Genomic DNA, 13,086 nt, shown 5'->3' with positions numbered 1-13,086 from the left:
TCACCACCAGTGGCCTGCCATGACCTTTTCTCAACCCTCAACATTTTTGTGGCCTCGACATTATTAACTTCTCACTCCTGTCCTATCACCTTTTCAAAGTCACTTCACCTCATGCTCACGACAGAGCACTGGTGTAGATCTCCTTCAGACTCCATCCTTTTGTCTCTGTGGCTGCCTTTTGTACAGTTCCAAAGGAAGCATAATGCCCAAGGTTTCCTGTCTGCTCTCCTTGTCATCCTTGAGGATCAGGTCCCACTATGTGGAAGCTCCTCCCCTCCATTCTTGCAGTTGGTTCTTTCTCATTTGTCACATCTCACTTTATTATTTTTTTAATGTAGTAATATAGGTGTTTATTTTATTTATTAAGTTTTTAATTTAATTCTAGTAAACAGATAGTGTTATATTAATTTCAGGAATACAATATAGTGATTCAATAATTTTATGTATTATTCAGTGTTCATCATGATAGGTGCACTACTTACTCCCCATTGCCTATCTCACCCATCCCCCTCACCTCCCTCTGGTAAGTCATCAGTTGGTTCTCTATAGTTAAGAGTTTTTTCTCAGTTTCTCTCTCTCTGTCTTTCTTTTTTCCCTTTGCTCATTTGTTTTGTTTCTTAAATGTCACATATGAGTGAAATCATACAGTATTTGTCTTTGACTTATTTCACTTAGCATTATACTCTCTAGCTCTGTTCATATTGTTGCAAAGGGAAAGATTTCATTCTTTTTTATGGCTAAGAAATGTTCGAAAGTACATAAATATATACCACTTCTTTATCCATTCATCTATCAATGGACACTTGGGCTGCTTCCATAATGTGGCTATTGTAAATAATGCTGCAATAAACAGAGGGAGATATATTCCTTTGAGTTAGTATTTTTGTAATTTTTGGGTAATTGCCTACTAGTGCAATTACTGGATTGTAGGATAGTCCTATTTTTAATTTTTTGAGGAACCTCCATACTGTTTTCCACAGTGGCTACACCAGTTTGCATTCCCACCGAGAATGCATGAAGGTTCCTTTTTCTCATCGTCACCTACACTTGTGGTTTCTTATGTTTTTTGACCTAGCCATTCTGACAGGTGTGAGGTGATATCTCATTGTAGTTTTGATTAACATTTCTGTGATGATGAATGATGTTGAGCATCCTTTCATGTGTCTGTTGGTCATCTGTATGTCTTTGGATAAATATCTGTTCATGTCTTCTGCCCATTTTCAAATTGGATTGTTTGGTCTTAGGGTGTTGAGTTGTAGAAGTTCTTTATGTATTTTGGATACTAATCTTTTATTGGATATGTCATTTGCAAATATCTTCTCCCATTCAGTGAGTTGTCTTTTAGTTTTGTTGACTGTTTCTTTTGCTGGAAAGGAGCTTTGTATTCTGATGTAGTCCCAATAGTTTATTTTTGCTTTTATTTCCCTTGCTCCAGGAGACATACCTAGAAAAATGTTGCTATGGCTGATGTCAGAGAAATTACTGCCTGTGCTCTCTTCTAGGATTTTTATGGTTTCAGGTCTCATATTAAGGTCTCATACATTTTGAGTTTATTTTCATATATAGGGTAAAATGGTCCAGTTTAATTCTTTTGCATGTAGCTGTCCAGTTTTCGCAACACCATTTGTTGAAGAGAGTTTTTCTAATTGTATATTATTTCCTCCTTTGTCAAAGATTAATTGACCATATAATTGTGGGTTTATTTCTGGGTTTTCTATTCTATTCCCTTGATCTATGTGTCTATCTTTTTAAAAAATTTTTTTTTTCAACGTTTATTTATTTTTGGGACAGAGAGAGACAGAGCATGAACGGGGGAGGGGCAGAGAGAGAGGGAGACACAGAATCGGAAACAGGCTCCAGGCTCTGAGCCATCAGCCCAGAGCCTGACGCGGGGCTCGAACTCGCAGACCGCGAGATCGTGACCTGGCTGAAGTCGGACGCTTAACCGACTGTGCCACCCAGGCGCCCCTATGTGTCTATCTTTATGCTAGTACTATACTATTTTGATTAGTACAGCTTTGTAATATGACTTGTAATATAACTGGAACATTCTCCAGAATAGATCACATATTAGGCTACAAAACAAGTTTCAACAAATTAAAAAAGATCAAAGTCATAGCACACATCTTTTCTGACCACAACATTATGAAACTAGAAATCAACCACAAGAAAAAATCTAGAAAGAGCACAAATACAGGGAGGTTAAATAACATGCTACTAAGCAATTAATGGGTCAAATAAGAAACCAAAGAAAAATCAAAAAGTACATAGAAACAAACGAAAATAAAACACAATGGAATGCAGCAAAAGCAGCTCTAAGAGGGAAGTTTATAGTATTATAGATCTACCTGAAGAAGCAAGAAAAATCTCAAATAAACAACCTAGCCTTACACCTAAAGGAGCTAGAAAAAGAAGAACAAACAAAACCCCAAACCAGGAGAAGGAAGGAAATAATAGAGCAGAAATAAATAATATAGAAACTAAAACAACAACAAAAACAACAAACAAAACAATAGAACAATCAATGAATCCAGGAGCTCCCTCTTTGAAAACATGAACAAAATTGATAAACCTCTAGCAAACCTTTCTCTCATCCAGAGAGAAAGAAATAAAGACAGAAAGAAAGAAAGACAGAAAGACAGACAGACAGAAAGAAACAAAGAAAGAAAAAGAAAAAGAAGACCCAAATAAACAAAATCACAAATGAAAGAAGAAATATAACCAATACCACAGAAACACAAACAATTGTAAGAGATATGGAAAATTTTTTACCTAGAAGAAATGGATAAATTCCTAGAAACATATAACTTACCAAAACTGAAGCAGGAAAATATAGAATATTGGAACAGAGCAATTACCCGCAAGGAAAGTGAATTAATAATCAAAAAACTTCCAGCAAACAATAGTTCAAGATCAGTCAGCTTCATAGGCAAATTCTACCAAACATGTAAAGAAGAATTAATACCTATTCTTCTCAAACTATTTCAAAAAATATTGGGCACCTGGGTGGCTCAGTTGGTTAAGCATCCAGCTCTTGATTGGCTCAGATCATGATCTTAGGATCGTGCTGGGCTCTGTGCTGGCACCCTGCTTGGGATTCTCTCTCTCCCTCTCTCTCTCTGCCCATCCTCCACTTGTGTTCGCATGCTCTCTCTCTCTCAATAAACAAACAAACAAACAAACAAATAAACATAAAAATAAACTATTCCAAAAAATAGAATAGGAAGGAACACTTCCAAATTCATTCTATGAGGTCAGTATTACCCTGATACCAAAATCAGATAGCCACCACAAAAAACGTGCACTACAGGCTAAAATCTCTGATGAACATAGATACAAAAATCCTCAACAAAATACTAGCAAAACGAATCCAACAATACATTAAAAAAAATCATTTACCATGTTATTCCCAATCAACGTGATAAATCACCTCAATAAGAGAAAGAGTAGATACAGAAAAACCATTTGACGAAGTACAACATCCATTCATGATAAAAGCTCTCAACAAAGTAGGTCTAGCGGGAACATATCTCAACATAATAAAAGTGTCATATGAAAAACCTACAGTGAACATCATACTCAATGGGGGAAAACTAAAAGTTTTTCCCTTAAGGTCAGGAACAACACAGAACTGTCTGCTGTCACCACTTTTATTCCACATTGTACTGAAAGTCCTAGCCACAGCAATTAGACAACAAAAAGAAATAAAAATGCATCCAAATTGGTAAGGAATAAGTAAAACTTTTGCTATTTACAGATAACATGATACTATATATAGAAAACCCTAAAGACTCCATCAAAAATGTATTGGAACTGAAATGGATTCAGTAAAGTTGCAGGCTACAAAATCAATGTACAGAAATCTGTTGCATTCCTGTATACTAATAATGAAGCAGCAGAAAGAGAAATTAAGAAAATAATCCCATTTATACTTGTACCAAAAATAATGAAATATCTAGGAATAAACTTAACCAAAGAGGTGAAAGACCCATACTCTGAAAACTATAAAACACTGATGAAAGAAATTCAATACAACACAAAGAAACAGAGAGACATTCCATGTCATGGGTTGGAATAACAAATACAGTTAAAATACCAATACTACCCAAAGAAATATTCAGATTTAATGCAATCCCTATCAAAATACTAATAGCATTTTTCATAGAACTGGAACAAACTATCCTAAAATTTGTATAGAATCACCAAGGACCCCGAATAGCAAAGTGATCTTGAAAAACAAAACAAGACAAAACAAAACAAAACAAAACAAAACTGGAGGTGTCACAATTCAAGATTTCAATCATATTGTAAAGCTGTCACATCTCAGTTTACATGTAACCACTTTTTATAGGCCTTCTCTAGCACTCATATCTAAATTCATTTTTCCCTTTCCTACCAAACACACATACACCATTAGTCTCTAGCATAGCACCATGTTCCCTTCATAGTACTTATCATAATTTATAATTAGGGATATATTTATTTATGTGTTTCTCATTATTCTCCTCAATAAGCACAGAGACCACATCTGTTCTAGTTCACCACTGTGTATGTGGCACATTACAGGCACTTAGTAAGTAACCTTCAAATGACTGAATAAATGATCTTATTCTTTCTCATTGCTCCAATTCTTGCCACCCCAGCTTGCATCGGAATCCCAAATCTTTGCTGCACATTGCCATGTGAATGTCACACCACATCCAAAATCTACCATGCTCCAAATTCTAGTCATACCCTACCACTTTATTTGCATTGCCCTATATTAATATCTGAAAAACAGCATATATTATGTTTTATTGTTCTTTATATATGATAAGGCCTTATTTTCCTACTAGAATTTGAAGTTACTTGAGATTGTAAATTGAGCTTGTGTTAATCTTTGTATCCTTCCTCGTACATCATGCAAATATTTGTATGAACTGAGTACTGAGAAAATATTTGCTGTTAGGGCCCTGCTTCCAAAAATCAAAACCAAATCAATGTTGATTTACCTTCCAGCCCCAGGCTCTGTCATTGCTAGGGCGCCAATACATTTCCCAGCAGTCATCTGGGGGATGAAGTGCTTAATCTGTTCTTCAGAGCCATAGTTCACAATATAGGGCATGACAATATCTGAATGAAGACTAAAACCTGGGCCTGTACAATTTGAATATGCTCTTAGAGAGAGAAAAAAGAAGAAAATTTAAAGCACAAAATAGTTCTTTTGTTCTGCTTTCTGTTTCTTTGATTTTCACCTAAAGAACAACAAATTATTAAATCTTATCACATTGTGTCACAATAGCCTGTCTCCCCACAAACCTAGAGCTCCTGAGGATTTTCTCTTTGTTTTTACTAATCTTTTAACTTTTGCATATTGACAGTACTGTAACAGAGCTCCATGAGAACTTACCTAGTGAATTAAAAGATAAAACATTTCAAAGTATGGATCACCTACAATTGTATTACCCTAACATAGCAACTGTTTTCATTTTGACAAATTACCTTTGCCCATAAGCATATATTCTAATATAGTTGCAGTCGTGGTGTGAATTTATACTTAACTAATTTTTTTTAAGTGTTTATTATTTTTGAGAGAGAGAGACAGAGTGTAAGCGGGGAAGGGGCAGAGTGAGAGGGAGGCGTAGAATCCAAGGCAGGCTCCAGGCTCTGAATTGTCAGCACAGAGCCTGTCTGATGCAGGGCTCAAACTCACAAACTGTGAGATCATGACCTGAGCCGAAGTCGGATGCTTAACCAATTGAGCCACCCAGGCATCTCGTTAACTATTTTTTTTTATTATTATATGGCATGAAAAAGTCCTTTTTTTTTTTTACATGTTGTCATAACAATAATCTGAAATAGCTATAAAGTATTCCAAATTGTTTATGTAATATAATTTACATTTTTTAAATAATTTACTTATTCATTCTCCCAATACCAGACATTTAGATTGCTTCCATATTTGGATGTTTATGATCTAACATGACAATGATTTCTGTACATAGCTCCTCTTTTTTCTATTAAATTATTTCCTTAAGATAAATTCTCCAAAGTGATGCCCTGGATCAAAGAGCAGAAACATTTTCATTTTTTGAATGAAAATTGGTGAATGCTTCACCAAAGCATTTATTGTTCTAATTTATAATGCCACTAATAGTGTGAGTATGCCGTTTTCACGGCAACCTTGTCAGCAGAGGGTATTATGATTTTGAATTTTCACTGACTTTTGCAAATACTCAAAATGATAACCTCCAGGTTAATTTAATTTACACTTGATTGGCAGTAAGGGTGAGCCTTTTTTCATCTAGAAGAACCTATTTGGGGGTGTCTAGGTGGCTCAGTTGGTTAAGCATCCTCCTTCGGCTCAGGTCATGATCTTGTGGTTCGTGAGTTGGAGCCCCTTGTGGGGCTCTGTGCTGACAGCTGAGAGGCTGGAGCCTGCTCCTGATTCTGTGTCTTCCTCTCTCTGCCCCTCCCCTGTTCACACTCTGTGTGTGTGTGTCTCTCTCTCTCAAAAATAAATAAACATTAAATAATTTTTTTTAATAAAAAAATAAAAGAACCTATTTGTATTTTGTTTTGATGAACTGTTGGTTCAAATCTTTTGCCCATTCATCAACTGAAATCTTTATTTCTTCTTATATATTAAACTTTAAGTATATTTGATGGGGATATTTTTCCACTTTTTTTTTTAAAAGAAGAAAATGAACACATAAGGCAATTAGAAATGAAGCAATCTCTGATTTTCAGCAGCAACTATTTTAATAACTTAATAGGGCATTTTCCTATCTTCACACATTAAAAAATGTACAAATGATACACATATTCATTCACATTTTAGTTTTTAATATTATAAGATTAGAAAGCATATTTTATCATCTCAGAAAAGTGAGCAGTGTGCTTACAAAACACGATTCCACTTCAAATGTCTGCATACTCACTGTTCTTCCCACATTATAGCTGCTGAATACAAGTCTCCACCAATACCACCATGATGCTTTGCAATATTGACACCGAGAAGTCCTTGTTTGCCAGCTTTTTCCCAAAGCTCCCTGCTCACTTCTCCAGCTTTCTCCCATCTGCAAATAGCAAACATTTTAAAATCAGAGAAGCTTTTTTCATGTTATTTAAATGGTCGTAATTTGAATTTATGGATGATCTTGTACAGGAATGTTCCTTTAAGGTAATTGTTGTTGACATTGGCCATAACTTTCTATTTGCATTGGACTCTTTCATCATTTCTCTCCTTATTCTCTTCTTTACTTCTTCATATTTGCCACTGTTCTCCTCCCTTGACTTTTCATCAGACCTACAAATTACATGTACTGACATTCATGGGTACAGTTTGTCTCAGCTGGTCCCCTTAAGATGGAATCTTAGTTGTGTCATATAGTCATGGGAATTTGTCCAACTTATCCTATAAAGGCAATAGCCCTCTGTATATTTCCTTAAAGTGCTGAACTTAACGGGATGAGCACATAAAAAGGTGACAAGAGCAGGCAATCTTATTACAGTTTAAGTTGGAACAACAGAAGCACATAAGCATCTTGCAGCACAACTGCTGTCCAATGAACTTCTGAAAAGAGTAGACATTCGAATAAGATTGTGCAACCTCTGCTTTTTTAAAAACAAGAATAGCAGGGCGCCTGGGTGGCGAGGTCCGTTAAGCTGTTAAGTGTCTGACTCATGATTTCAGCTCAGGTCATGATCTCACAGTTTGTGAGATGGAACGCTGCATTGGGCTCTGTGCTGACGACTTGGGATTCTCTCCCTCTCTCCCTCTGCCCCTGCTCTGCTCACACGTGCGCTCGCTCATTCTTTCTCTCTCTCAAAATAAATAAACATTTTTACAAAATGAGACAGGCATGATGAGGAAAGAGCTAGTTGGAAATAAAGAATCTGAGAATTTTTGTTTTATTTTTTTAAGTGCGAGTTAGATATACTTACCAAAAATGAGGTATATTTTTGAAGATACTGATGAAAGAGAAACACAGATGCCTCAAGAAATTTTAAAAGAGTTTGATTATCATGTATGTTTTGATGTACATATTGCCTAAATTAGCTTTGGAAACATTTTTATCATTAATCTCAAATCTGTCAACTTCTATCATTTTTACTTCAAATCTTCATCAATAATTTTTCTGGAACAAAGTTTCGAATCAGTAGAGTAATGAACAAAAAAGATTCTCCTAGAGTGTACCATAATAAATTTCTTTCTTTCTTTCTTTCTTTCTTTCTTTCTTTCTTTCTTTCTTTCTTTCTTTTTCTTTCTTTTTAGAAATAGTTGCTTTTCACCAAAGACTAGTCATCGCATTAGGTTTAGCTAATTTTGGTCATTTTTATAGCGAAAGCATTAATGAAATCTTAATGGAAGATATTTAAAAATGTTTTCAAAAACATTTTAATTATAGTAAATTACTGGCAGTGAATGAAGTTTAGAAATATAGCAAAATCCTACTTTCATAGAAATGACAGTGTTTTGGTCAAAAAAGTAGGTGATCAGTAATTAAGCAGTTAATCAATATACATCTCATCCAGCAGTAAAAATACTTTAAGGTTGTCCATTGCCAACCAAGATTTGTCAACTGGCCTGTTGAGCTTTCATGAGCCTTCATTTTAATTCACTCATGAAGCAGAAAAAAAACATTTGGAATTGACTAGTAATTACTTAATTGCCATTTAACCAGAGTATTCAAAATACTACTCTTAGATTGAGCTGCAAATTTTCAAATTTACTTACTTTTAATTGTATATTTTAAAATTCATTTAAACAGCTTTGGACTAATTTAAGAATCCTGAGATCTTAGAGTATTACAGTTAAGAACAGCAAAATGTTAATAAAGCAATTAATACAGTATATTTTCTGTAGAACAGCATACGACATTCTAGGAAATGGTTTGTTTTTTTCTTTTTTAAATTTACTTATTTTGAGAGCGAGAGAAGAAAGAGAGAGCAGCATATGGAACATGTGAGAGGGAGAGGGGTAGGGAGAGACAGAATCCCAAACAGGCCACGTGTTGTCTGTGCAGAGCCTGACTCAGGGCTCGAACTCATGAACCCTGAGATCATGACCTGAGCCAAAATCAAGAGTCAGACACTTAACTGACTGAGCCACCTAGGCGACCCTAGGAAATGGTTCTCAATGTTCTCTTTATGCAAATTACTTTAAAGAAAAATGTACCACTTACTCTGCGTGGTGAGGAATCACTTCTTCTTGAAAAAACTTCCTTACACTTTCCCGGAAAATGTCATGTTCTGAAGAAAAGATTCTTCGAGTTCCTATATCTGTTAATTTTTCAGCAGAAGGAGTTTCTAGGCGTTTCTCCTCTCCGGAATGAGAACATCTTTAAAATATACATATACATTAAGAAAATTAAGTGAAATTGTGACCCTTCATACCCAAATTAATGCCACCGAACAACATGGAAAAACGCTGATTTTATTTCCCCCAGAGACACTATAGAGGTAGGTAGGAAGAGTGTGAAATTCGACAGACCTGTTCAAATCTGAACATTACCACTTTTGATAGGATCTACCTCACCTGGATAAGATCAAGTAGTATGTCCTTACTCAGCTCACTCTTCACTTCCAAACCCATGACTAACCTACATGTCTGAGTTGAGGTAAATGCAAATTAAATGATGTAAAAATTCCAAAACCACCATAGAATATTGATAAGTGTTCATGTCATGTACAATATTTAAGATATTAACATTTTCAAATTACTATTTTATACAGTACCACCATAGCATATTGATAAGTTTTCATGTCACGTACAATATTTAAGATGATATTAACATTTCCAAATTACTATTTCATTCAGAATCACACAATTTGAAATGGCAGGTGTGTAAGATACAACTATGGCGATGTTACTGCCATATTAGAGGCAACCTGGGTATAAATTAAAAAAAAAAATGTCAACGAATCTCTGTAAGGATTAGTACAGAATTATTCAAGATCTTTGGAAACTGACCCTTCCCTCTCCATACCCCCCTCATATTACACTTAAAATAAGACTGTTTTGTAGTTCCTTTTAGTTCAATGGTCTTCAGATTTATTTCCCTCTTGGGGTACTCCTGAAAAGTTCTGAAAATCTGTGTGTCACTTTGTATAATTCAAGCTCATATTTAAAAAACAAAACAAAACAAAACTTTTTATCATATATCCAAATATTAGCAAAGGATGTTTTTCTGTTTTGCATGAAATGCTGTTTGAGGATTTTACTGAGTTAGTTAAATGAAGTCATGTGGGTGGGATCCTAATCCAAGAGGATATGTGGCCTTATAACAGGAAGAGAGATCTCTCTCTCTCTCTCTCTGTCTCGCTCTCCCAGTGTGCATGAAACAAGGAAAGACCATGTGAAGATACAGAAAGAAGGCAGCCATCTACAAACAAGAAATAGCACTCTCATCAGCACTTTGATCTTGGTTATCCAGCCTTTAGAACTATGAGAAATAAATTTCTGTTATTTAGGCCACCCAGTCTATGGTATTTTGTTATGGCAGCATGAGCTGAGTAATACATTTAACATGCAATTTCTGTCATTGTGCTTTAGGTTTATTTTTTATATGCAACTTTTAGTGGAGTTTATGAATATAATTTGAGATGCCTTTTAGGTAGTAGTCGTTGGTTGTGAACATGCAGTACTACAAATTTTATACTTAGTCTGCCTTTTGCCTTCTTAGTTACTACCCATTCATCCAAATCATCATTTTTAATAGCGTATTCATTCATTTGGTCAACAAATACTTTGAGTACCCTTTATGTACCAAGCACTGTTCAGGTAACTTGGGATACAACAGTGAGCAAAATAAAGATCCCTGTCTCCAGACTCACATTTCTAGAAGGGGAGTCTGAATAACTATACTATTTATAGTAAGGAAGCAAATTAAAGCATATATGAGAAGATGATAAATTCTATGGAAAAGAAAAGCAGAGTAAAGATCAGAGTGTGTGTCTGGAACAAGGCTGGGACATTGGCTGCGGCATGGAATAGTGCAGTCAGGGTAGGTTAAGTTAGAAAAATGAGAATTTGAGCAAACGTCTCAAGGTGACAGTCAAGCAGATTTCTCAGTAGAATTTAAGTCAAGAAAACAATTAGAGCTGGGTGCATGGGTGGCTCAGTCAGTTAAGCATCTGACTGCAGCTCAGGTCATGATCTCTCGGTTCGTGGGTTCGAACCCCACATTGGGCTCTGTGCTGACAGCTTGGAGCCTGGAGCCTGCTTCAGATCCTGTGTCTCCTTCTCTCTCTGCCCTTCCCCCTGCTCATGCTCTACCTGTCTGTCTCTCTCAAAAATAAACACTAAAAAAATTAAAAAAAAAAAAAGAAAACAATTAGAGCAAAAGGTGTCAGGCACGATGGTATCTGATGCATTCTAGAAAGAGCAGGGACACCAAGTGTGGATTGAGTGCAAACAGTAGATGAAGTGAGAGGTAACAACATCAGGATGTACAGGGGTCTTACATACCACTATAACGTTACATCAAATAGACTAAAATTTACTTTATCCTCTAATTGAAATGATTGGTTGCAATTTTCTGCTAGTGGAAATAAAACTATCATGCACGCTTTTGTCCATACAGCTTTTCTTTTCCATACTGAGAATTTTTCCTCAGGAAAAAAATGTGCTGAGATTAGGCAACTGGTGCTCTGCAACACTGAATCATTTGGTAACATAGTTAACAAATAATAGAATGGAATTTATATTCCAGTCTGCCTGGATCTTAAAATTTTATATCCCATATTACCTTAAGAAAATATCGGAATATTTGGAATATTGGAATATTTCTAAGTTAAATACACCAAGTATTTAGACATTAGACATTAGAAAGTAAAAGCAGTGCCAGAAAGAATAAAGACTTTCAGGTCAGTCAGAAGTATTCAAGAGAGCATATGGAGAAGAAAACCAAAACACCTGCACCAAGTATGTTGGTACATCCATTTCTTGAAGACCAAGAAAACTTCACTGAATAAATTGGCCCCTTTTCTCCCTATGAAGACCAGGAAATCTGTACAAAAAGAAATTTCTACCAATTTAACAGGCTAAGCTCTAATTGTTAGTTTTACATTTTTTTAAATGTTTATTTATTTTTGAGAGAGACGGAGACAGAATGTGAGTGGGTTAGGGGCAGAGAGAAAGGGAGACACAGAATCCGAAGCAGGCTCCAGGCTCTGAGCTGTCAGCACAGAGCCTGATGCGGAGCTGGAACTCACAGATCTGTGAGATCATGACCTGAGCTGAAGTCCGACCGACTGAGCCACCCAGGCGCCCCTAATTGTTATTTTTAAAAAACTTCATTTACATTATAAAAGGGAGACAGCTTCCACCAACACCTTCAGCAATACTTGGGAACTGGTTACAAATATACAATTTCAGATCTCACCCCAGATCTACTGAATCGAATCTGTATTCTTTTAATTTTTTTAAGTTTTATTTATTTATTTTGAGAGAGAAAGAGACAGCATGAGCAGGGGAGGGGTAAAGAGAGGGAGAGAGAATCCCAAGCAGGTTTCACACTGTCAGTGCAGAGCCCTATGCGGGGCTCGAACTCACAAACCGTGAGATCATGACCTGAGCTGAAATCAGGAGTTGGATGCTTAACTGACTGAGCCACCCAGGCACCCCAGAATCTATATTTTTAACAACATCCCTGAATGATCCATATGCACATTAAGAAGCCTGCTATAATAAAACAGTCCCAAGCCTATTCAGATGGTCCCTCAGGTCCTCCTTTTCCCAAAATTCCCTGTGAGATTTTCTTCCTATACTTCAACCATAATAACTTACCCCAAAAGACATAATGCAGAAACAGATATGAGAATTGGGCTGTCTTCTACTAAATCAGACATTAAAGAATCCATGAAAATGTAAATAATGTCTCTCTTGTTTTGAAAAAGCTATTTTTCATAAAAATGTTATTTATGTTAACATATAATGGGCTTATTATTGTTACTTTTACTTATTTATTATTGAGATATAATTGACATATTACCTTTACAGTAGTTTCAGATGCACATGATTTCAATATATGTATTCGCTGTAAATAATCAACACGGTAAGTCTAGTTAACATCCATCACTACACATACTCATTTTTTCCTT

At 35.7% G+C, this 13,086-nt stretch overlaps 1 protein-coding gene across 1 annotated transcript in view; it reads right to left on the bottom strand.

The window, feature by feature from the left end:
• The window catches only part of ACADL (acyl-CoA dehydrogenase long chain), a 51,569-nt gene that overhangs the window by 37,063 nt on the left and 1,420 nt on the right, over positions 1 to 13,086 (bottom strand). The window contains exons 2-4 of the mRNA XM_047870101.1: positions 9,168 to 9,323; positions 6,921 to 7,058; positions 4,992 to 5,156 (exon numbers count right to left, since the gene is read on the bottom strand). Coding sequence (XP_047726057.1) covers positions 4,992 to 5,156; positions 6,921 to 7,058; positions 9,168 to 9,323 — 459 coding nt within the window. The remainder of the gene's footprint in view (positions 1 to 4,991; positions 5,157 to 6,920; positions 7,059 to 9,167; positions 9,324 to 13,086) is intronic.

The sequence above is a fragment of the Prionailurus viverrinus genome, chromosome C1 (assembly GCF_022837055.1).
Source record: "Prionailurus viverrinus isolate Anna chromosome C1, UM_Priviv_1.0, whole genome shotgun sequence".
NCBI lineage: Eukaryota > Metazoa > Chordata > Mammalia > Carnivora > Felidae > Prionailurus > Prionailurus viverrinus.
This window is presented reverse-complemented; position numbering and strand designations above follow the sequence as displayed.